Consider the following 26637-nt stretch of genomic DNA (forward strand, 5'->3'; position numbering starts at 1 on the left):
AGACAGGAAGCAGGGGGGAAACAGCTAGCCCGTCTCTATCCAAACGTTTCTGCCTACCAGCTAAACGGCCGAGGCCAAGAAAAACCCAAGTTTTTTTCGAGCATCTCTACTTCTGCATTCGTTGTTATGCATTGTCTGTCACTCTTGGCGTGCCTCCATTAGTACCCCAAAGGAATAAAGGGACATGTGTGGCTCCACTAACGGAGCAGATTTAGTCTGTAAGGAAGGAAGATATTGAGTCCTTTCAATTTCAAAGAAGGCGTGATGGCACAAGTCCCTGTTCTGTTATGTAAGACTGAACATTCTTAATATTGGTTCGACAATTTCATTTTCTGTGTGTGTATATACATATATACATATACATATATATGTGTGTGTGTGTGTGTGTCCGCAGTTTTGAAGCTCTTGAAGATGGCGGTGGGGATGAGAGCTTTGCTGGACACCGTTATGCAAGCCCTGCCTCAGGTACACAGCCAACTCTGTTCAATAACATCCGCCGAAGCCACGACTTCTCTTTTCCTTCCTCATCCTTGTTTTTCTACATGGAGCTTTCACAACACGTCCCACCGAAGCTGTCCCTGAAGTTACGTCCCAGGAGCCTTTCGTGTTTGGGTACATAGTCTTCTGTTTCGGGGCTTCGTCGTTTCCCTTGAGCTTTTTCTTTTTCACCGACTCTAGAGACCCTTATTTGCATAACCCCCCCCCCCCCCCCCCTGAGACTGGGAAGTGAATGTCTCTGCAGGTATTTGTTTAGAACGGCAGTGGGTGGTGGAGTTGGTAAAGTAGAACAATTTCTGCAGCGTTTAGATTGAGTGAGAATAACAACTTTTCAAAGGGTTTCATGGTCTTAGCAATGTTTCTATCCCTGGGATATGTTGAGATCACCCACCTGCAGTTTATAGCCTGCTGATCATATACTCCTTGAAAGTGCCGCAACTCAAATTAGCCGGCAACAGATTTGTTCTTGACTTTTAGACATTCATATGTCCACAGTGACTGAATGGATTTTTACCATTCAAGCTGCATTTGAAGCGTCCGTTTCCCTTTGTTCTTTTTGCAATTGAACTGAGAAGATGGCCCTTTTACAACAAGGACCCTGGGAACATAGGAACGACCCCGGACAGGGCTGCTAACTTCAGCCCGCGTTATAACACCAACTCCCACACACAATGATGAAATACTACACAGTGGATGTGCCACATGTTTTTTTTTATCCACTCAATGTAGCACGAACGCTCAATTAAAGCTTAGTTACTACTACTCGGAGAGTTAGCCACACATGCTGATATATAAAACACACGTCAAATCCGTTCCTCACATTCGTCTCCTGGTTTTGGAAAGGAGGAAAAGAAAGAGCTCATCGTCCAAACTCTTTCAATGCTTCAATGTGCAGAGAAATCAAAGGCTTGGCAGGCACTGCCACGCCTAGTTGCGGCTCTCAGCGATAATTGGACAGTCGCTGTTAGCGAATGGTTCAATTGCAAATTGCCTGCTTCATCGTGACCCGCTCCATTCATTTTCTCACTGGAATGGTTTGTTTGTTGTCCCTCGTTATTGGTTTATTTTGCCAGGGATTTCTCTCCTCTGACTGACCCCTCTCTCTTCCTGTTGTCTCTCTCTCTCTCTCTCTGCAGGTGGGGAATCTGGGTCTGCTCTTCATGCTTCTCTTCTTTATTTTTGCAGCGCTGGGGGTAGAGCTGTTCGGTGACTTGAGTAAGGGACACGTGCACCGTGTACAAAGACGAGTCACACACAGACACACCACCCAGTATTTAACACCCCTCTGGGTTTAATCTATCTGATGTTAATTGCGTTCTTCAACCCTTTGTTGAAATGCCGTATCGATTTCTCTTTTTCACATAGCTTGTAGCTTTCAGACTAATAAAACACGATATAAAGGTTGTTAACATTTAATTGCAAAGCCCTGATGTTGTTACATCTCTCCATCTCTTTCCTTTACTATCTGGCTATTCCTCTCCTTCTTCATCCCCTCCCTCCTCCTCCTCCTCTCCCAAGTCTGTGATGAACTGCATCCATGTGAAGGTCTGGGGCGCTATGCGACGTTCAAAAACTTTGGGATGGCATTTCTGCTGCTCTTCAGAGTTTCCACTGGAGACAACTGGAACGGCATAATGAAGGTGAAACTACCACTGCTTATGTAGTGAGGCAGACGAGCAAGAGCGTGGCGCTCGTTGTGATGAATGGAAAAACATCTGACTTTGACACCATCAACAGCATCTTTCCCTAACTTTCACCACACTGTAGCTGAAGATATCCATGTAGGGATATTTGCATGTATGAAGCTGCCCTAGCTAAATGTCAGCATGCACATCAATAACAATGTTAACAATCTGATGTTTAACGAGCTAAATTAGATGTGACGGTATAATGTATGTTTATAAACCATGTTTATCATCTTAGTTTGCAGTACACATGAAGTACAGTTTTGCAGGTATTTGCTGAAATGAAAGATTTGACCTGACGGGGGCACGAGATTAAAGATTCAGGGGATCAACAAAATGATGACAGTTGCTCCTGATGGGGAACATTAATGTGTTCTAACAACAGTTGTTGAGACATTTCACGAAAAATCAAAAAAGTGGCTCGAATCATGGGATTGCCAAAGTCCAATGTCTGCGCTAAAGGCTGGTGACAATCCATATGATAGATGTTGTCATATTTTACTGGATAATTGAAAACGTCGAGTGACGCTAAAGTAAGCAGGCGTTTTCCTTTGGGCAGCATGAATATCACGGGAATCCTTCCAACAGCATTTTCTGGACTGACCGGCATTGCCATCCCTAGAGAGACACCATTGCCATTGGGCAGTCACACTGTCCTTATTAAATGTGATCCAGGTTTTTTTTTTGCACAATCATCCAACAGCAGTGTTCTGTTTGTGTACTGCTTGCTGGTAAAGCTGTAGCTGATCAGCTCATGTCATGTGCTCATGCTTCTTCCAGGACACATTAAGGAACTGCGGCCAGAGCAGCACCTGCTACAACACCGTGGTCTCTCCCCTCTACTTCGTCTCCTTCGTTTTGACCGCTCAGTTTGTCCTGGTCAACGTCGTCATTGCCGTCCTGATGAAGCACCTGGAGGAGAGCAACAAGGAAGCCAAGGAGGAGGCGGAGCTGGAGGCGGAGCTGGAGCTGGAGCGCCAGATGCAAGGGGGAGACATGGCAACGAGGTCGCCCCAGCTCACCCCTCTGGCGCCGGGCATGGACAGGTCGAGCTCCGGGGGTTCCCCCTGGAGGTCCACTGGAGGAGGGGATGGGGACCAGGAAAGAGAGTGTCCTATGGACTCGCCCACCGCTGATATAACCAGAGACTCTGTAAACATCACAGCAGACCCCCCTTCATGCCTGGAGCCCCCGCTGGAGGTGAGGAATCTGTTTTGGTGTTGCTTATAAGCGTATGCGTTAGACTACAGCAGACAACACCCCTACTGATTACCCTTGTGTGCGTGCCTTTATCGCTACATGCTACACGCTACATCACCATTGATAAGATCCACATAATTGCACACGAGTAAAAGTCAGACGAAACGTCATGAGATCATGTCTCGGTCAGATTGCACAGAGTCTCAGCGGTCCACTCATCGCATCCTGCACAACATGACAGATGCTCTGAGGTCACTTCCTGCTGGGGGCCGTGAGGCCAGTCTGATGACCCCCACGTCTCCGGTCATTAGTTCTGAAACCATTAGTTAACTCTCCGGCCCATGCTGAGGGACACTGAGCATGCTGGATGGGAGCTGAAAGAATAGATTTCTTGGGAGGAATGTCTCTTCGCTGTCTGAACCGTAAGCAAACTGGAGCGGAGTATTGGCCATAATAGGACATATTCACTCCATATTCTGCCATCATTTTAAAATATAAGTGGATGCATTTATGAGTGATGTATCCAAAATCAGAGTGATAATTGTAAGTATAAAATGCACTGGATATGCAAATGTATTATTCTGTGTAACCCATACTGACCCGTGTGTGTGTGTGTGTGTGTGTGTGTGTGTGTGTGTGTGTGTGTGTGTGTGTGTGTGTGTGTGTGTGTGTGTGTGTGTGTGTGTGTGTGTGTGTGTGTGTGTGTGTGTGTGTGTGTGTGTGTGTGTGTGTGTGTGTGTGTGTGTGTGTGTGTGTGTGTGTGTGTGTGTGTGTTGCTGGTCCCTGGAGAGGACATGCCAGTCAGTGATAGGTCACAGTGCCATGGGAAAGCTGGACCACAGGGCCTTGTTGTTCACTTAAACAGCTATTTCCAGACAGCGGGGAACTTTCTTTTGGGGGGGGGGGGGGGTGAATAGGAAGTAGAGGTCTCGCTGTCGTTATGTTTCCCCTGTAAGATGTTATCCTCCTTCCTCAGCCGCTCCTCCAAAAAACATGTGTGGTTAATCCGCAATCTCCTCTCCAGCCCTGTGGGAGACCAGCGCTACTGCGGTGTTGTGGTGCCCCCTTGTGGAGTTAAATGGTAACGCATAAGAGCCTGTGGTGGATAGATGGTTGGTTGGGAGTAGGTTGTATATTTACTGTATATTTCGTTGCTGCATGAAAGCCTTAGGTTATTTCGGACGACACTCCCAGGTCTGGATGCTAACTAAGGCACAGTGTGATAGACACTCGAGTTCTCGTACTTCATGTGTTGCTTATGTCTTGTTTCTACTTGTATATCTGTTTGTTTTCGACCTGATCGATTCTTTTCCTTCCCTTTCTTTCTTTCTGATCCACTCTTTCTTTCCACATTTTATTCCTGTGTCTCTGTCTTGACTTTTTTCTTTTCTTCAACTTCTCTCCGTCCCCTCCTTCTCTCTCTTTTTGTTTTCTTTCTCTGTTCCGCTTTGTCTTTTCCCTCTGCATCATCTAAGTTTGTCCAGCGGAGAGCGCAGTTTGACTCGGCCTCCCTGGTCATCCAGGGTTCAATGGAGGGAGAGTTGAGCTTGATGGACAACCTGTCTGCCTCCATCTGCCACTACTACTCGCTGCCCCCCAAGCCCCGCAGGCACAGCAGCGACGAGAAGGTCAATAATCACCAGAGTTATGACTCACTTCCTCCATTTCATACGTCCAGTGGGTCTTTTTTTTTTTGGGGGGGGGGGGGCTGCACAAGCAATCACGAAAAAATGCAAATTGCTGATTGTCAAGAACAAACCCCAACATAGTACAGACAGCATTATCTTCCTTTCACACACGGGTAAATACCATAACATGCCTTTTCAATACAGTCTCACTTCTTAAAATGAGAGATACATGCCTTTCAAGGGTCAAGGGTCAGTTCATCGATATAACAATAAATCCCATTCTCTCACTGAATGGTTTTCAGCCCAGGTTTTGAGATCATTTTCTTTGACTCCAAACGCATTAAAGGTGAATGGAATTTTTGCTTTTTCGCTGTTTTTGTGTTCTTTCAGAAGCAATGCCCTGGCCACTCAGGATAATCCACAGACCCACAGAGATGCCACGGTTTTAAGCGTAATATTCCAGTGCTGTGAGCAGCACAAACTGTTTTTCTGACCTCAGTGGGTTAAAACCAGTCCTTCTTGTTTGGATCTTTGAATCTGTAAGAGTCGTATCTTTGTGCTCGTTGAGCTATTTAAGATTACGATTTGCATTGTATTTTATGCATTAGGTGTATGGTTTTGTGTCTTTTAGCATCTCAGGACCCTGTTATACACTTTTATATCAAATCAAATATTAATTCTGCTTTTCAAAATCAAAAGAAATTCTCATTTTCTCATAAAAACGGCAAATCAAACTTTGGGGGGGGGGGAACCAAGTGGATGCTCAATTAGCTAAACAGCTGATGAGCACCGGTAGTCCCAGCACAATTAAGAACATTTAAGAGGGCTATGATGATCTTTTCTTTCATTAATAATGGATCAAATAACTGGTATGTGAAAGGTGTTGCGCTATACTAATGAACCCGCAGAGAGTTCCACCCTTATCCTGCACTTCCACTCAGCTTTATTATGTTTTTTAGCTCATTGTTTTTGTATTTCTGAGCCGCGACATTACAGCTTTGATTAACTCTTCGTGCTCTCATTGTTGCTGGTCCAATAGTTTCCTATAATTCATTTTATGAAACTGTAAATCCATCGGGAAATGTTCCTGGAAACCACCGTGTCGTTTGTTATTACCTATTGGGACAATGGAGAGTTCAATCATTCATTTGTATTGCTCGCAAAAACATTGGGAGTCTTGTAGTCAGTGTAGCAGCATACAGTATACGATTCAACATATATTGAGAATAAAGTGTCCAATGATGAATATCTAATTGAGATTAACTCAGAACTTTATCTCTATCTTCTCAATCATTCGTCACAAATGGCGTCTTTTTTTTTCCAGGAAAGTTTTGAGGAAATGACCAGGATATTACAGACCCGTGTGTACGCCTTGAATACGTGTCTTATTGGCTGGCACGTGTGAGTTAAAATCCTACTACAGACCAGTTCTTAAGGGCACACACTGTTGCAACACTATTTAGTTTATGCCCCGAAGAAAACAAATGGAGCCGGCTGCGTCATGTTAGCGCAGTCAGTCCATCACTCCATAATGTCTGGATCTGAAGAATAATGAAACGCCACTGCTCCTAGAGTTCTTTGTCACCACCTCGTCCATTATTTACTCCGACCAGGACATGTTATAAATGCATCCTCACCAGGATGAGTGTATACATTCCTCTATGATACCCCGCCCCAGTTGGCTCTGGGGTAGAATATACTTTCTTTGAAATGACATCTTCCCACTAAATGAAAAATAAAATGAATTGAATGTCAACTGGGTGTCAGGGTATCATTAAGTTTGGCACATTAATGATCACATCACTCCCCTGTATTCACATGTCTTCCCCAGAGAGGGACCACTGTAGCCTTGGCAGATTGCGCTGGGACGAAAGTACAAAAAAAAGAAAGAAGTAAGAGAGTAAAGGAGTACAAGAGGCGTTGAAAGACGCTGGTGAATCTAACCATGTGCCCTCTTTCTCGTTCCACCTTTCCAGCCTAATGTGTGTTACTCTCCAGTCCAGTAGAGTAGTGCGCCTCCTCACCTGCCAGTTTGCGGTTTTATCTCCTTTGTCTCGACTCTTATCTCTTAATTTCCCCTCTCCTCTCTCTCACTGTAAACTAATTTCCTTCCTTCTTCTTTTCCTCATTTTTTTTCTCATGTGCTTTACATGTGAGTCTCGTGGTCCTTTCTACTTGCTACTGGGGTTGTAAAGTGCGCTGGAGCTCCAGCAGCTCTGTGATGAATGTGAACTGGTTCTGTAGTGGTGTCAGACTGCCCCAGCTGACACACAATCACGGAGCAGGCTTGCTTAAAGTGACGGGGCTGTGGGGGGTTAATGCAGACACATGACATAGAGTGTCTTACGCTTCAAAAATTGCGTTTTGGAAATTTCTACCGCGCATGGTCTCGTTTCTGTGATCTGTGGTCAACTCCAACATGCAAAGATCCTGTCTGTTTTCTGTGTATGCTGATGACCACTGCCTCTTTGCTCACATGGTGTCTTGAAAAGATATCAACTGTAAATGTGTTAGAAAGAGTGTGAAAGTTCTTTGAGTTGAAGAGAAGCCCTGATTCATCCAGCTCCAGAGGGACCCTGACTCCCTTGTCTCTTTCCCCAGCCGGAGCAGCTGGATCCTGGGGAGTCACTGGAGGACAACCTGCTGAGTGTCAGGAAGCCTGTGGTGGGACGCACACACTCCCTGCCCAACGACAGCTACATGTTCCTCCCCCTGCAGCCCGGTGGCAACACGGCCCCGCCTCCGCCACACCTTCTAGCACAGACACAGGGGCCCCAGCACAGGGGCCAATCAGGTAATGTGAGACAGTATTTATTTCATTTTAAATAAGCCTCACAACGAATTGAAATTAGCACTTGCGACAAAACACAACACCTACTTACTGTTTTGTAATGCAGAACAGTTGCATCTGGGTAGCTCATTGACTTGTTTTGATCTGGAATTTGTGACAACTCATGAGGACAGGACAGACATGGGAGGCCTTGTAACATTTGGTATCTGCAACATAATGCAAGTTGACATAAACCCATGAAGATGCAGGTAATTTCCTCTGAGAACTAAACCCACCAGCTGCACCTGTTCTGATGTGTTTTTTCATATTCTGTGCTGCGCTGGTTGACGTGCAGGTTCCAGCAGCTCAGTGCGTTCCCAACCGGAGGAGCGTTCCCAGCAGCTGAACATCCCCGCGGACCTCTTCAGACCCATCAGCCCCCACAGCCACTCCGACTCGGAGAGCATACCACGACTTCCCCCTCCCAGACGCGCACACACACTCAGCCGAACGCTCCGCAGACAGGTGACTAAATCCCACTGTTTCAGATGTTCCCTTTACTCCAAAATCACTTTTATAATCTTCTCCTGTCCGTGTCTGTACTGTGTGGGATGAAAGCTCAGTCAAAGTTATTCATTAGACAAAATAATATTTGAACTTTTTTTTATTTTTTTAAATCTCTTTAAATCTCAGATTTTCCCAACAATTGTGGCCTTGGGCTGCGGTAGCCCTGAGAGGCAAGTGTTTGCCAATAATACTTTTCTAGGTTACTTTTTTTCATCTGTGAAAACCGGTCAAAAGAATCAGCAGGTGATTTTGTCTGTGTAAGGATCAGTGTTATTGTAATACTCACTGTGGCCACAAGAGGCTGAACTGCCCCGTGTTTTTAATAAATAGGACTGAAAGCATGTTTTCTTCCAGGTGAGTTTTAGTTTTTACTGTCATTACTGTCATGTCTTTCTTTTGGCTATAAATGTATTTTAACAATCATTCATCTAACATTCGGGAAAACAGTAATGCTTTGTGTTATTATGAACATGGGGTGGTTGTGCACTTCAGCCTCCTGTGGACAGAATTTGTATTACAACAACAAACACTTAGAAAGGTGATCCTGACAAAAAAATAAAAACCTCTTTTAAAGATGAAAATAAAATAAGGAACTTAGAAACCTGGCAAAACCTTTGTTTCAGTTGTTCCTAAAATCATAAACACAAGAGAGAAAACACTTCAGATCAGTCTTAGAAAATGGATCAACACATTTTCTTTCTCACTTGCTTCTCAGGGCTTCTGTATATTGACACCTTGCTGCAGAGAGAAATTGGTTGAGCTTTCCTAAATCTCTTTCCTCGTTGCATGTTCTAAACACTTTCACTTTTCTTCCTCCTTCTCTCTCTCCCTTTTCCCCGGTATTCCTATTTGTTATTAACTTATCCGCTGCCTCATTCTCCTTATGGTATCTGTTGCTCTCTGATCTCAGCTCAGTTGGGCCCAAAAGCCGCCCGACCCCGAGCTACTGCTCAAACACAGATACTCCTGTTTCTGAAACCGCAGACTTTAGCTACCACTGGGCCTTTCAGAAACAATGGACTCCATGTTCATCTTCCAAGAGACAACCAGATTAACACAGACACACAGGCTTCCCTCCCTTTTGTTCCCCCTTTGTCACTCATTTGATTTTTGTCTCCTGCTAACCATCAGCCACAAAGCATCTCAAACTCTCTAACAGGTAGCTCTGCCGGTAGGACATCTTACTGGGACTTTGAGTTTATTCATTCTTCTCTACTCTCATACGAGCAGCCAGGAGCTAGGTGTAGCATCGCAGCCAGGAGCTAGCTAGGTGTAGCATCGCAGCCAGGAGCTAGCTAGGTGTAGCATCGCAGCCAGGAGCTAGGTGTAGCATCGCAGCCAGGAGCTAGGTGTAGCATCGCAGCAGGAGCTAGGTGTAGCATCGCAGCCAGGAGCTAGGTGTAGCATCGCAGCAGGAGCTAGGTGTAGCATCGCAGCAGGAGCTAGGTGTAGCATCGCAGACAGGAGCTAGGTGTAGCATCGCAGCAGGAGCTAGGTGTAGCATCGCAGCAGGAGCTAGGTGTAGCATAGCGTCAGTGGACTCAGTAGCTAAGTGATAGAATGTATTCAAGCCAGACAAAGATGCCGTTTGGCTTAGACATTTACCCACAATGCAGTGCACTTACTACATCACAAACTACACAACTCAGGGGATTGCTACAGAACAGACAGCGAGTGCTGTCCATATGCATTTGCCCATTTTGTACATGCAGTACCACAGTGATAGAGCATTTGTGAATTTTCTATTGACTAGGTTAGTGCTTTAACGGCATATAGCTGTTAACTCTATTGCAGTAGTTATTGCACTTAACCCCATATTGCTTAACAAAGTGACAGGGTGAGCTTTCCTTCGTAATGTTCCAGTAATTATTTGTTACTTGGTGTTATATTGATTGGCCTGGCCTGGTTGTGATACCTCTGACCACAAGGTGTCTCTGTGGTCCCATCACTCGAGGCTGAGGCAGGGACACCCATGAGTCCAAACATTTCTCAAAGTGCTGTGCCCCTTAACCTCATGCATGCCTCGCTTCCTCATTCCTACATATTCTGGTCGGTGAGGAACATTTTATGAGTTTTAGCAACCATTGCGCTTACTATTTCTTTCCTCTTCCTACAGTAGTTGCATGTTACGGTTGCCCTCTGGCTATTGGCCTCACACCCTGTAGATGGTTTTGTTCAGAGGCGAGGACCTCGGCGGGGAACCGCTCGTCAGAATTTGGTTGTAAATTTCACGACAAAACTGCACCGCCGACGGTTTACAGGGTGTCGAGTGAATGGTCAAACGTTCGCGGGTTAGGTGGTCCGGTTCAGAGTTCACTGTGTTAGCCAGCGCTCAATCTGACGAGTCCTTCTGTCCAACTAACAACACAGCAGTCTACACTTTACTGATGGTAAAAAACAGACAAGAGCTTAAATATAAGTAGTTCATTTTTACAGTCATCACGACCCTTTAAAGAGCCCCTCATGCCTGTTTTAAGGTCAAATAAATAAAATAATACTCTGCTTTGAATAATCCTTGTGTATGATGTAGGTTTTCAACAGAAAAGTTTGATTATTTTCCGTTAAAAATTATTAAAATTACATCTACTCCTTCTGCCGTATCAAAAACATCCAGGATCTATGAATATGCTCAAAAAAATGTATCTCAAAAGTTTAACTGCTGGACATAAGATGTCTCCTACTTAACTGATGAGCCCCTTGAATGAATGAATATTAGGTCAGATGATATCAGATGGCCTCCAAACTAGTTGTGATGTCACAAAGTCCTCACGGGACACGCGTGTTACATGTTAAACTAAGACGGAAGGTGAGCACAGAGAAACGAGTGCAGGAGGCATTCACAATGACTCCATCAGACTTGAGAAAACAAAATACTGGCTCTGCCTCAACAGAAGCATTTGCACGGCCTATTAATGAAACAAGACCAAAGTTACTCAGTTAAAAACAAGTTACCCAACGTACTCTTGACAAATCGCAATGTGGAATTGCGTAACCTCTGTGTTTCCATGTTGTTGCTCATGGCAAGACGTTGCAATTGCAATTCAACCCCACGCTGCCAAGTACATAGAGGACTCTGGGAATATGATGGCCAGATGGTGAACTTTGACCCAAACTACTGCTTCTCATCCTCATCACCTCAGAATAACTAGTCTCCCCCCTCTCATCTCCCCTGATCCCCCGTACCCTCGCTATCCCCCATCTCCTCCTCCCTTTCTTCACTGCACATTTACCTCCATCTCCTCACCCTTCTCTCCTAAATACCCCCCCCCCCCCCCATGCCCCGTCTTCCAGGTTGCAGTGTCTGCTGATTCTCAGGAGGCCCTGTGCTCAGACGGAGGGGAGAGCAATGAAGGACTTGTGACTGTGGGCTCTCTGGGCCTCCTTCCATCACCCTCCACCTGTCCCTCCCCCTGCTCCCATCATCAGCAGCAGCCGGCTCTCTGCCTGGTCCCCGCCACACCCGGCGCCTCCCCTAAACCCTCACGCCCCAGCAGCGTGCACACCCAGCTTCATGACCAGCACTGCCTCGCCTCCCACTCCCCTACTTCCCCCTCGCCTCCTCCGCTCTTACCAGCCAGGCCGCACCAAGAGGAGGAGGCCTCGGCGGATCAGGAAGTGTCCCTCATTACCAACGCGGTGTTGGCTGGCAGCGGTGGCGTCACAGCGGAGACCACCGGCGACGGCGGTGCCGAGGCTTACAGCAGCTACGCCGGCTGCCAGGAGAGCCGGAGTCCAAGCCTGAGGCAACTGAAGAGGTTCCACAGCGCTGAGACACAGGGCCCCAGCGCCCCCCCGCCCCGCCCCCGCCCTCACTCCTGGTTGGACGACCCGCGATGTCGGCCCGTGGAGGCGTACGCCTCGGTGGAGTCCAGCCCCCAGCGCAGCACCACGTCCACCTCCTCCGGCTTCGTTTCGCGGGCCAACAGCCTGAAGATCCACAGTCGGACCCCCACTCAGACCTCACCCCGACACAAGAAGAAGATGAGTCCGCCCTGCATCTCTGTGGACCCCCCTGACGGACAGGAGGGCCTCTACCCAGGCCTGGGCGGACTCGTAGGCATGGGGCTGGGGGGACTAGGAATGCCCCCTCCTCTGCCCAGCAGGGACACCTGCCTGAGGAGAAGAGCGCCCTCCAGTGACTCCAAGGACTCCTTTGACCTGGGAGTTGGAGGAGAGGGTTCGGGACAGGACGGAAGCTCCCCAAACCCCAACACCAACCCCAAGCTACTGACTCTTCCCAGAGAAGACAAGCCCTGAGCACTGAACACTGATACGGCGACACACACACACACACATATACACACACACACAGCTGGACGAATCCTTCACACACACAAACACACAATGCACACTGTGTATCTGTGATGGTGATAGTTCTAGTAATAATGCTGTAGAGAGTAACAAACAGCTACAACAAACAGTAAAAACATCCTTGGTTTCATGAGGAGTGCAGTACTGTAGTAGTGTGACCATCCCTTGTCTTTGTATTGTTACTGCCAAAAGAACCAGAGAAGAAGAGAACACAGGAAACAACAACACAAACATGATTGTTTCTGTTCTGCTGCGTCTGCATGCCACTGGCTGCAGCTTGGCCCCATAACCTCTGGAGTGACATCAGCCCCTGGGATTTGGCGCCCTCTGTGGTTGCCATCTGAACTGCCTGGTGTTGCACAGGGTGGGCTTTGCCCGATCAGTGAAGGTACAAAGCAATATGAACGTTTTAGAGACACTATTTTCTTAAATTATTGGGCCACAGTGTTTGTACAGGATGTTGTTGGTTTTTTTTCATTCGATTGTCTTTTTTTGTGATTTTCTTTGTTTGTTGGTTTTCATAATGGTTTGTCTTTGTCCTTTTTTTTCAATGTAGGATATTTCAAGCTTTCTTGGTTTACTGAGGAAAGTGAATGTTTTTCAAAGTGCTGAAAACCATGTATTTGTAGGAATAATATATAAATATATAGATATATATATATCTATATGTATGAAAAAAACAAGTCATTAAACTGAGTTTGGATTTTTAAGCACACGCATTAGACTGTGGTGGTTTGATTGTTAGAGGAACGAAGAGGTTGCGCTTGAAGTTTTTCCCATTGATTGCTTGATTCCACTGAGACCGCAACGAGGTCTGCGGGTTGTGAAGACGAAGAACAATTTCAGAAAAAAAAGCCATTTAAAATTCCTCATTTTCAGTATGAGACCAGACGAAATAGAAGTTCGCTGGAATTAACTCCAAATATTAGCGTGTTCGTAGCTCATAAATTGCTCTGCATCACAGTAAAACTGTCAACGTGGGCAATATGGTTAAGGGGGAACACAACAGATTTCACCCATTGCACACAATACACACGTTGGGGAGTACTGCTGCATATGGGGGGAAAGTGGTATGAAGCCTTTTGTGGCTCCAGGGGAAGCTTTAGGAAGTCTGATGAATTGCCTCAAGTGATGTCACTTGAGTCAGTGTTGGTTGAGTCTGAAGACAATGAGGAAAATGCACAGTTGCGTAATTGCAGAGTTGTACGGCAGTGAGAATGATGTAACACTGGTTGTACTCTGAGCTCTCGCTATGCATGGTATTGTGGTACATGCATGAGCAGGAAACAAATGTGCTTAAAATATCCCGTCTGCTTTTAGAACGGACGAGCGGCAGAAAGTTGGGGACGGAGGAAACATGGCAACACACACCTGCACAGAGGTGAATGCATCTAATGAGGCACCAAATCCTTCTTACCTGTTGATTTCTGATTTGAATGATCAGTAGGAGTTGTCATGACAGGTAGGCAACAGGATTGACTCGGCCAATTCCATTCAAACGAATGAGCATAGATTCTAACCAAAACATAAATATGGAGGGAACAATATGACTTGTCAAACATGCTTATTCGCAGTGATCTGGCCTCATTTCTTTATCTTTAAACTGTAAAAAAAAAAATGTGTTCTGACTTTTATGCTAAAGACTGAATGAAATCATTCAATATACAAAATGATGAAAGTGCTAACATCTCAGCAGGAGCTAAAGGGAACTCCTAAGGCAGTTGTGTTCAACAAACAACCGCCTTTGGAAATTGATAAAATGTGAGCATGAAACAACAAAGCAGCTATAAACAGCAGTAATAAAACATATCATTTAAAGGGCTCATGCTGCAAAATTGTAGAGCGACAATGAACCAATTAATTAAAACGTGATTAACAAATTAAGACGCTGTTTAGTATTTACTGATATTTCAAAGGCAGGTGAAAGAAAGTCCAGACGTGTTTTACCCCTCTCCTGGGGACATGCATCTGATTACACATGTTCTATTGTGGAGACTCTCCTTCCCAAATGGGGAACATTCATATGTCCCCAAAGTACAGTTCAGTAGGATTAGGCTGGTAGCGGGTACGGTTAGGGTTACGGTAAGTCTCCAGGAAATGAATGTAAGTCAAGATAATGTCCCCAAAACTCATGAAAACACAACTGTATGTTATGTTTGAGTGTGTGTGTGTGAGTGTGTGTGTGTATTGAAATAAAGACCTGTTCTGGTGATAACAGTATCTCCCTGTCAGGGATAAGTGTTACACGGCTACCGGTACTCTTGAAAATCAGCTTGGGGATTCAAATTAGCATCATTAGCATCATAAACAACGAGCAAAACGGAGCTTCATTATGTAAATATGCTGAATTACAATATTATCTGCCGCTCACTTTACAACAGTATATACCATCATAACACAACACAAGGTGATAGAATGACAGAGTTGAATTGTGGACCGAATTTATCTGCAAGATTTCAGTATTCTACACACATTCTCAGTCTGCACAGGCAGCCGTGCACATAGTAACACAATTTCATACTTGCTCACACACGAGCATGATAAAAGCTTAAAAATTAAAATGTACTCACCATCTGTCGGCTTGAAATGTGGCGAAGAAGAGTTTGTATTTTGATCCCTCACAGCGGACGCCAGCTAGTGATTTGGGGTGATTCGCAGCACCGACGGTGGATTCCGATGGAGACACTTTGTCCATTGAAACGTCTTGGCCCACTCCAGGCTGCGCTTTGAGCTGCAGGCTAACGTCGCGCATGCTAACTTGCTCACAATGACAATGCTAACATGCAGATGTTGAGCAAGTTTTGTGTTTCAATGTCAACTGTCTCAGATTAGCATTTCGGCATGCCAACATTTGCTGATTGGCAATTTGAGTATTATTTTGACCGAATGTAGCCCTTATGATGGCGCCAGACTCTTTGTGAAGGGGTCACCACAGCTGATAGAACTGATCCTGCAGATCCGTAAGAAATAATAACTTGTGGATATAAATACTGATGACTGAATCACAGATAACTTATGGAGACTCACCTTCCATCTCAACTGCTGGTTCAAATGCATACAAACTTTACAGGAATCTCTCGTTCTCTTTGCGTCTGAATGAGCAGCAGTGAGGGCTCATGCGTCTCAGGCCGTGGACAGCCGTGTCTGCGAAAATATCATCTGAAGATTTAGAATGTAAATGCGGATTTCTATCCAGTAGTAACAGTGTGTGAACATCTCACGGTTTGCCTGAGGATGGATGATGATGCTTTGATGTGAGGAGTTCTAATGTTGCCTTTAAAGAAGTCGTAATCGCAAACTTTTTTTGAAGTATCGTCTAAAACCTTGTGTACACGTGTAACCAATCCCAAGTGTCTGCGAATATATGAAATAACAGTCCAGACTGGCATTTCCACCCGCACTACTTTCCTTGAATACACCCAATAAATTGTCTGAGATGACTGAACAGAAAAACCCATTTCAAACACAATTCCATGTTCCGTCAGTGATTCTCCCCACGTGCCTTCACTTTTTCCACTCTTTCTTTCATCTCCTATTACACTCCCCACTGCTTTTTCTCTCACCTGTCTTGGTTTTCATCTTTTCATTTTTACACTTCATGGCTGAGAGCAGGTTGTCTGAGATGGGCTGGATTATTGTGTCCAAGTGTCACTGCACTGAAAAACCCAAGATGACTTTAGCTTGTAAAATATTCCTTAAAACATAATGTATATATTATTTATTTTTTAAATTTTTCACACCATAGAAATTTGGTTTATTAATTGGTCTCGGATCCAAAACTGCCACAGTGTTTCGGACAGAAACTATGCTGGCGTATGGAGTACAGGGCCATGGTTTTTAGTGCGTGCTCCTCTGTGTCTGTCCTTCACCTGTTCACTCACCTGCCTCTGATCACTAATCAAGCCCCTATATAGACTCCCGCCTCCCAGACAAACTTTTGCCAGATTGTTCTTCTGTTTTCAATGCCAGACTCTCCAGCACGCTCTCACGGACTGACCTCCTGTTACCGACCCTGCCTGCCCCTGTTCTTCTACCCGTCTTGCCTGACTCCCAGTAAACCCACCAGCCGTCTGATCCTGACCCTGTTTCATTTTTTAAATAGATGACGAATTCAGAGCCATTTTCATTACTTTGCCATTTGAACAAAGCCGAAGATGGAGAGGAGAGTGTACAGGCCTTGGCCTTGCTCAATTATTAATCTGAGTCAGAGGAAAATAGGATATTTAAAGATGTATTTAATTACCTGTAGGCTCACACTGCAGTAGATTCATGAACACAATTTAATCCGAGGTGCTGGCACTCAGAATTTTCTTTTCCATTTAACACAGAAATATACATACATATACACACAGACCAATATTTTGTCTTTTTTGTGAGATAAAATACACCCAAACTGTGTGTTGTCAGCATCGACTACAGTTTTACAGACTGACTTCACTGGTACAATTTTGACCTACGGTTTATGTATTTACATGAAATGACTTTCAACACAAGTTTCGGCCTTTGTATTGATGTTGCTGGGTCTTCAATAGTTTTCGTCATTCTTTGGATAGTAGGAGGAATTCATTGTGGGTTTTGGCCTTCCTCTTAAAATGTATGTCACCAACTGTATCCTTTAAAGGAGCAATGAACGGCATTCAGAGCATAAATATAGCAGCAAAAAAAACCTCTTTGCTCTGTAAAGATATCGAGAAGTAATATCTGCCTTTGTAGAAAATGATGTCGCTCTCCCTCGGTGTGCCGACTTGTTGAGAGCCGTTGAGATGCAACTGAAAGTTCCCTAATCTCATATTGGGCACCTTTTAAATTACTGTTCACTTATATGGCTGTGGCTGCAGAGTATTGACCTGTAGGGAGCGAGGTTCTCCATCGCAGCTCTGAGAGGATTAACCTGACCGACACAAAGCTGCACCTGCATAGTTTATTTCTCACTTTTTATGCCGTTCACGGCCTCAGGACAGGAAGCCAAGGGGAAAAATGAGTCAACTTTTCAACATTCATTGTTTCATTTCGACCAGTTTAATGAGAGACAGCCTGCTAATGTTCATCAATGACACTCTCACCTACGCAGAGGCACAGAGAGTGTTTCTTTTCTTTTTTGAACTCATGTGAAAAGCATCGCTTGCAGTCACAAACTCACAGGGAATCGTCATCAACTGCTGCAACTCTTCTCAGCTCCAATTCACCGAACTGTAACAGAACCACTGATTTGACCGTGAAAGGAACACTACACTTTGTTTCGACAGTCTCGGAAGGTTCCCCTGAAGGCTTTGCAGGTTTTTTTTCTTGTGGAGGATCGCAGCTGCAGTGGGCTTGGAAAAAAAAAAAGTACCAAAACATCCAACGAAATAGCTTTTTGTTTTAAATTAGTGTAGCACAGTGAATGTTACATTTTTCTCCTACAAGGGCATCATTATTCATTGTCAGATTTCAAATTGAACTGAATGAATTATGAATAACACTCTAATAATAATGAAATGTTCTTCTCTCATTTCACGTAAAATCAGGGCTGGATTTAAGAATATATTACGCAACAGAAAGCTTTTGTAAAATGTGACTCTTCAAATGAAGTGCTTCATTTTAGAAAAATGAGTTAACTGAATTGCCCTTTGCCCTGCAGCTTTAAATCCAGTTCATTCCCGTGTGAAGAGAAAAAAAGCCAAGATATCCGTGTTATTCTGACCTTCTAAAAAGAGAGAACTGTCCGCAGGGACTATATCTGTGGTTATTGGTCTCGCTGTCCACGTTTCTTGTTTTGGAGAAAGTAATGACTAATAATGTGAAATGACTTCTCTGACTCACATACTTCCCCGACTGTTGGGTCTCTCTCTCTCCGTCTCTCCCGTGTGTGTGAGTATTGCACTTGAGTCGAGGGCGACGCTTATCAGGATGCACATGATTGATTGGCCGAGTGGTATTGCGTGAGATGCTTTACTGTGCATGTAATTGGTCGGTGCATTTCCTGCACCGCTGACCGTGAAGTGCCGTAAAGGAAAAGCTGCGCCGGTTAAAATAGAAGCGCTCTGTAAAAATCGGTTTTAAGTCCTGGGTCCAGATACAACGGCGTCTGGGTCCGGACTCGGACCCGGGTCTGCCTATAAGTGACCCCTGTACTACACTATGAATACTATAAACATGCACATTTTTTCAATACTTTGACTTTTTCAACTTTTGTTGGCACACTATACTATGATTTTTTTGCTTTATGACTTTTTTTACATACTAATCTATGACTTTTCAACTGGCTATACTATTCATTTTTTGGAGTTTTTTTTGACATACTATGACTTCATTTTTTTATTTTCCGACAGCAGAGTATGACTTTTTTATAACATGCCATGACATACAATTCCTCCCCAGCATTGAGTAGTTTATGGCATTTTGCCAGTAAAGACACTGTGACTTCCTGTTTCTTCACAGAATATTTAGTTTGCATGCCCTCTGGTGTTTCGGACGACAATGCAAAGAACAACAAAAGACGCCTTTTTTGCATGCTCTACTTTGGAGGCCTGGACAAATGTGCCTCAAGCGAGTACAAACATATAAACAAACAAACTCACCTCCTTTCTGTTATAGCCTGCCTTCATGGCTGTTCTTCATGTTGCCTCTTTCCTTCTCCGGCCCTTCAATTCACTTTAATTCAATTCAGTTTTATTTGTAGAGCCCAATATCTGAAATCACAAAATTTTCCTCCGAGTTTTACGATCTGGGAGAAATAATGGAAGAAAGAATAAAGCAGTAGTAGCAGAAATAATCATAAGTATTACTGCTAACAGCAGCAGTGGATATAATAGAATGATATCAAAGCAGTAATAGTAATACAAATGTAACTTATAATAAGAATAGTAGTAGCAGTGCAGGCAGACAGCAGCAGGCACAACCACAGTCAAGGAGTAACCCCGATCCATGGAAAGACTCCAGGGAAAAGCCAAGGTAGTAACGTGCACTTATGGGACATGACTCATTAAGATGGAGAGGAAGATGAGGCGAGAGGAGCTCAGTGTATCAGAGACAGTCTCCCGGCGGTGTAGGCCGATAGCAGCTTATCGGGCTGGTCCAAGGCAACACTGAGTCTCAGTGTTATCGAGGAGGAAAGTCTTAAGGCTGCTCTTAAATGTGGTGAGGGTGTCTGCCCCCTGGACTGAAACAGGAATGTGGTTCCACAGAAGAGGAGCGCGACAGGTGAAGGCTCTGGCTCCCAAATAAGGTCAACACGGAGGAGCGAGTACGGCTGCTGGAAAAAGAACATTGTGCTTCAGTAGTTCATTTACGGTGCACAGAGGTGATGAGGCAGCTTGCTGACGTGGATACGTCATTGTTGTTATTGTTATATTATTATTATAGTTATTGTTGTTATGGAGGTGCTTTCTCCAAATGTTTCAGCGACTTTTCAGACTGTTTTAGCGACTCGTCGCTCGGAGTACATGTCGTCGGCGGCTCCTCCGGCAGCAGCGTCTCTCTTCTTCTCTCTCCACACGCACGCAGGCAGGAGTGAGTTGCTATGGTTACGGGGCATCGCGTCATGTCAGGATTATAATTATAAATGTAAGCCAAATGTGGAGCTCGACAAAAAACGTAATATGTTTGAATGTGAGATTAGTCGTCGTAACACAACAGCCCCATCAATGTGTGTGTGTGTGTGTGTGTGTGTGTGTGTGTGTGTGTGTGTGTGTGTGTGTGTGTGTGTGTGTGTGTGTGTGTGTGTGTGTGTGTGTGTGTGTGTGTGTGTGTGTGTGTGTGTGTGTGTGTGTGTGTGTGTGTGTGTGTGTGTGTGTGTGTGGGTCCGGTGGTCAGCGCTGCGCGTCACAGCAGAGGAGAAATGGCAAAGTGTACATATTATTTACATCACAATTCAAGATGAATCTGTTACACATAAAAAAAACCATCAACACAAAGCTTGTTTATCAGAAAGAAGCAGGCGTTGAAAGTCGACGAACAGCCGGTGAGATTACTGCAGTTTTCTGTCACGCAATCATCTCTCTGCCTCCGGTGAAGGAACTAGCCCGAAGCGGTTGGGCATCGAAGTGCCCCTGTGGTGTAGGTTATTGCTACAAAAGGCAATTTAGAGTCCCTCGACTCTTTCAGAGACTCTCTCAGAATTAAGGGATTCAAAATGCGTATTTCATATGTATTATTGTATGACCATTTCAGACATTTAAAAAAGGCAATTAACACGATTCCTTCAGTGTGATTGATAGTAATGAGTCTGTCTACAATCTGACAGTTCATTTGCAAACCAAGTTGTTCAAGTTGTCACACAGCGACAACACCAGTTCCAAGTGTGGATGTCACCACGTTCAATTAAGGAATCTGAAGGTTACCACTTCATTTGTGGAAATGTTAAAGACAAAAAAAAGCAGTAACAAGCCCTCTATTGCCTGTTCATCAGCACTCAAATTTGCATCAAGTAGCTCTCACTGGTAAAACTGTAGCTGTAGTGTCTCTTCACCACGGCGGCCTGGACCACACTGATTGATTCAATGTTTGACAGGGAATTCATCTCGAATGTAACTCTGCAGAGAATACGAATACCTGTTGCACCACAAGTGCTGTCGGCCAGCCGGAGGGATCCGCCTGAGGCTTTTCAGGACATGAGTAGGAACACAAGGGAGCGAGAAGGAGACCGTTGAACGATGAGTGCGTCAATGACGAGTGAGCTGAGCTGACCCTGCTGGCACTTCAGAGGATCCACGAGTCCCTGCAAACTACTCCCTTTCTTACCACGACACAAGCATGTGTTCAAAGAGTCTTTGTTTGTGACGTCTTTCTGCAGCCGATACGCTCGGACGCCTCTCATCCAATTGGTCTCATTCCAGTGTGTGGCTATAAAGCAGGTTTAAGGGTGCTTGTGGGCTGCCTGAGTCCACGCCGTTCCGGTACACCGGCCACGGCCCCGTCTCCCGTTCACCGCAGAGTGACAACCTCTTTGATGGAGCTCACTCACCGAAAACAAGTTCCAAGAAAGTTATGTAGGTTCATGTGATGTCCCTAAAAGCCATGAAAACACGACTGTGTTTGTGTTTGCTGGACCAGCCTGCGTTACCTTGTATTCTGATGGAAAACTTTGTTTTTTTGCCTCCATGGTGAACAAAGAATAAAAAAACTGAGATGTTTCGACATATTTTTGCCGTTGTTGAATCAATGGGCCCAGCATTAAGTCGCACTAATAGAATATTCAATTCATCAGCAGGGTCATACCTCAAGTCCATGTCAGGGACTTTATGAATCTGAAGGCCTTACGGTTCCTTTTACATTCGACACAAGCGTGTCCTGATGTTCTGCAGACTTGAGAAATCTGCACAGACGCTACAGCGTGCTGAAAGTTTTAAATTTGCAAATAAAGAGGCACTTTTCCACATGGGGCGGATCTAAATAGCAGTCTTGCCTGCAGTGTGCCGGTCCCTGCAGCTGATGCTGGATCCTCAGCAACCCCCTCTGCTAGCCTCTTGCTGAAGCAGCAAAGTCAGGTTACATAACTGCAATGCTGGTGGCAGTATATAGTGTGGTTTCCTGGGATTGAAACACTTGTACATGTAGGCAAGTCTTCAAGGCGAGAGGGGTTTATTGTGCTACTGCTCCTCTCCCTCCCACTACAGCCGCTACCCGCTTCATTCCACTTCCTCCACTCACATTTACATAAAATGACAACTTTTACCCCAACCATGTAAGTCTGTTGTATCAACTCATGAAAACATGAATTATCAAGGAATGAAAAACACTTATTCTGTGAGATAGAGTCCGTCGATCTCAGCTCAGCTACTTTCCAAGCAGCAGTATCCCCCCATGTTCTGTCTGCTTTTAAAATTTGTGTTTAATCTCCCGCCCGGTTTTTGCTCCTGAGGCGTCTTTTACAATGTTTTTAATTCATTCTTACCAAAGAAACTTCACTGAGCTTTTCGGTGCTGATGTCAGGCTTCACTTTATGCTAATTTCCGCCTTCCCTTAATGTCTCCTCATGGACTCCTGTCGTCTTGCGTCCATCTGTTGGACTGGATAGTGGTGTTGAGATGAACATTGAAGATAAAATACTCATATCAGGTCTGAGTGTACTTTTTGGTGTTTTAATGTTCCAAGTCTACTTCAGAATTCAAGTCATTCAAAGTAAAGGTTGTCTGCGAAAGTACTAACTTTGAGGGGTTCATCCTTGATTCACAATTTTGAAAAGAAACTGCAGTATTTAATCAAAGCAACGTGTCAACATGTCAAGGGGGATGCAAGAAGTGGTGACTTTGTACAATTGTTAACACTTCCATCCCAACGCACTTGACAGCCTCCTGACTGGCTCAGCAAAATCAGGGTCACACTGGTTCCGCCCCCCAAAAAACGTTGGCTTTTGATTTATTGCAGAAAATAAGCTCTGCGGCAAACATTTGAGACTCTTACAGGCTTTGCTCAGCGAGATCATCTTCACAGATGAACATACTTTTGTGATTATGAAGTAAAACGCTGAACCACAACATTGTCACATGACGTCACCACTAAGCCAAAGACGGACGAGTCGGCGTCATGACGTTTAGTTGTGTTGTTTATACACTTCTTATCAACTGCCTGGAATTCTCGAGAGGGGTATTTACAGACGGATTTTACGTTGTGGAACAAAAATGATTTTGCTTGTGTTAACCACCTTATTTCAGGCATTTTTATTGTGCTCGCATTGCATACAAGTATTTTGATATAAATCTGGTTAGCTTGCTTACTCGGAGGTTGCAGGAAACATGCACAATGCACAAAGAAGGCTTTGATTACAGCAGCAGTGTTGGTAATTCTGAGGCAAATAATACCATCTGTGTAACTGTTTGTTTCCTCCCTCAATTATGCCTTCAAGTCTGCAGCTGACTCAAATCTCCATGTACGATCCCAAGCAACACACACACAAGCACCATACACACAAATGCAAGGTTTATACGCATTGTTAGATCCTGGGTACTTCTGGCCCGATACGGGGCTAATTACTGACTCAGCTCTCTATTAAAAGATTCTCGAGCTGGTGTTCTTGCGAGGGAACTCGCCTGGCTCTTCTAACTGCCGTTACTCCCGACGTCTACCCTGCTTCCTCCGGTCTGAGTGCACTCGGTCGAGGGGCCACCCTGACCCCGGGCGCTCCTACCAGTCGCGTCGGTTATGGCAGCTTCCCTCTTATGGATCCGTGCTCTTGGTAAATGCCAGGTTAGGTTTTAACGGCTAGGATTAATTCTTGCTAAAACCGTAAGGGGTTGTTGAGTGGATTCTGTCACTAGGATAACCTTTCAGAACTCAGTTGTTAGACATACAATAGCTTTAACTTTTTACTGTCACGAGGAACTCTTTACTACATCAGCAAATTAATGCACTTGAGAATTTCACTTTAAATGCAGATTAGATATTTATTGCAGGTTATATTTAGTTAGTTTGCAGGGGTTACAGCTACAGCTCACATAAAATGTCACTACACATGATTAGTCAATTTAATTATCTTCTTCGATTATACTCATTAGTTTTAGTCGCCGAGACGGTTCGGTTGGAGCTGGATGTCCAATGGTGCGATGAAAAGAGTTCTTTTGGAGTTGTTAGGAGCGAAGGTCTGGCCAGACCCTCGGTCCTCCTGCTCTGCAACGGAGTTCGGCCAACAGTCCACAAAACTCAGTACAAAGTCTTTCTCGGGCTGCTGCATCTTCTCTGTTGTCCAGATGTTAAGAGTCGAGCAGTGGGGAGAGGAAAACCTCCGTCTTTAAATCTTCTTGTCCACGAACAGCGGTGTTCTTTCCGTGAACAGAGACGAAGTCCTCAATACATCAGTTGCAATCGTCCGTATCTTCTCATCTGGTGCATTTGGACAGCACGCGTGTTGAAATCCCAGCTTGCAGCAAGCAAACCACTTCTTTTATTCATCATTTGGGCTGTTAGCCCCCCTCCTGCTCAATACATGCTCTCATCCCCCCCACCCTCTGGAAAGGATGTTGGGTTCGAACATGTCCATATAAGTCCAGGCTTCCTGCCTCTGACTCATCTCTTGCAACAGTCTTCTCCTAATTTCTGCAAGTCATCCTGACAAGCACTTTTCTTACATCGCAGCTCCGGTCACACAGAACATTTGTTAATCAGTTTTTACATTGGTTAAATCGGTTTGGTTAGTACACATTTGCTTATAAAATGATTATTGATCTCATCCTTCATCATTATTGTGCTTTGTGTCTTTTCTTCTCAACCATCATTATTTCCCCATCCCTTGAAGCCAACACCCTGCTTACTTCCTCTTTCTCCGTACTTTCTACACTCAGACTGCACTATACTCAGATACACATATTATTATCAGGTTTACATTTGTTAAATCACTCTATGTATTAAACATTCGTTACATATTGATTAAACATTTTGTTATATAATGATCATACACTTTATCTTTCGATTACACTTTAACTATTGATTTCTGAGTATATGCTTTATGCTTTTTATATCCTGACCTTCCCCTGATCGTGTATGCATGTTTTCGAGGCAGCTCTGTGGGCTCAACTCTTCTTGACATCCCCTTCTTGAGGTCACAGGCTGCCTCGCCTTAGCTAGTAGGAATCTCACAGGAAGCTTTCGTCGGCCAGGGCAGTGATGACGAGCACGTCGTCCTCTGGTGAAGACGGTCCTGATGCCTGCTCCCAGCTGTCGATCACCACTAGGTGATGAAGGTTAACCTTGTTAACTTCTCCACACGGCATGTACCGCATATGCATGCATCCATAACCTTCACCGGTTTATGGCGCATGCGGTTAAACTCTTTTCTTTCTCCTGTGACCCGGAGTGGTTTCTGGTCTCCGGGTCCCTGCCATGCAACGGCTAGGGTGGTCGGCAGCAGGCAGACCACACAGTCATTCTTAATTTCTCTCCATTGCAACACTTCTTTTTTCTCCGGAGAGAAATCACTTCTTGCACAACCCAACTTCCTCAGGGCTCTTCCTGCCCAGAGCCCCGTAGTACTCCTTCTCATGTTAACCACCCCTTTGACATTGGCCACTCTGACGTAGGGTGGTAAATCTTGTATGTTGGTGGCCATTCTTGAGTTCCTGGTTTTCTCCTAATGCGGAACCGGCTTCAGCTGCCCCACTCCTTGGATTCCTCTTTTTTTAATGGTGAGTCCTCCCCTCCCTTTGTCCTCTCCTTCCTGCGTTGTATCGACCACACAACTCACAGTTTTTTTAGGATTCTGCGGACTTCTTTTTCAGGAATCCAGAGTCGCTGCTTTTCCAGTTCCCTTTGCGTTGGAACGGTGCCTGCATATCCTAGTGCGCCATGCACTGCCTGCACCACCTCCTCCACGCTCTCTTCTGGGACTACCCTTCCTTTGGGCAATTCTTCCCACTTCTCGATCCCAACAAAGACAATTTGTGTCATCTGGACGAAACGATCCACTTCTTCGTTTCCTTGCCAGTGAATTTCTTCTCGCGTGTGGGCCTTCTGGTGCACCACTTCGAGCTCCATGCTTAGCCGTAATTCGGCTATATTTCTCCATAGGTCTTGATGAGCCACTTTTTTTACTTTTAGCGCTCTCAAACCCATTTTCCTCCCATATGGACAGGTCTTCGTTAAGGGCCTGAGCACAGTAATAACTATCAGTTATGACTAGCTCTTTTCACCCTTCTCTTTGCACTGCTGTTCTACTTCTCCTTTAACCGACGCCCTACTTTCTTCTTGATGTAGGTTGGTTAGGTGTTGTTGGATGGCAGCGTCCCAGGTGGTCCATCCTCTTCCGTACAGGATGACCTGATGTTGGACGTTGCCTCTGTCGTCTTTATCCAGCGTCGGTCCTCCCGATGCCGCTCTGCGTGCTCCAGCGCCGTCCTCCTCCTGGTCCTCGCTGCCGTCTGCTGCCGGGTCCTGGGTCGATGTCGCTGGCACGTCCTGCTGAGTCGTCGCCGTCTGCGGGCTGCCTTCGTCGCCATCGGGTCCTCTCTGCCGTCCGGTGGCGATTCCTTCATCTGGGCCGCTGGCTCGTCCCGCTGGGTCGCCTCCG

At 45.1% G+C, this 26637-nt stretch overlaps 1 protein-coding gene across 1 annotated transcript in view; it reads left to right on the forward strand.

Moving 5' to 3' along the window:
- cacna1g (calcium channel, voltage-dependent, T type, alpha 1G subunit) overlaps positions 1 to 13201 on the forward strand; it is a 178475-nt gene extending 165274 nt beyond the window's left edge. The window contains exons 32-39 of the mRNA XM_079293010.1: positions 395 to 465; positions 1635 to 1713; positions 2017 to 2138; positions 2964 to 3383; positions 4859 to 5011; positions 7613 to 7805; positions 8137 to 8306; positions 11640 to 13201. Of these exons, the coding sequence (XP_079149136.1) occupies positions 395 to 465; positions 1635 to 1713; positions 2017 to 2138; positions 2964 to 3383; positions 4859 to 5011; positions 7613 to 7805; positions 8137 to 8306; positions 11640 to 12605 (2174 nt within the window). The 3' untranslated portion in view covers positions 12606 to 13201. The remainder of the gene's footprint in view (positions 1 to 394; positions 466 to 1634; positions 1714 to 2016; positions 2139 to 2963; positions 3384 to 4858; positions 5012 to 7612; positions 7806 to 8136; positions 8307 to 11639) is intronic.
- The last annotated feature ends 13436 nt before the right edge of the window (positions 13202 to 26637 follow it).

The sequence above is a fragment of the Melanostigma gelatinosum genome (genome assembly GCF_949748355.1).
Source record: "Melanostigma gelatinosum genome assembly, chromosome: 21".
Taxonomy (NCBI): Eukaryota; Metazoa; Chordata; class Actinopteri; order Perciformes; family Zoarcidae; genus Melanostigma; species Melanostigma gelatinosum.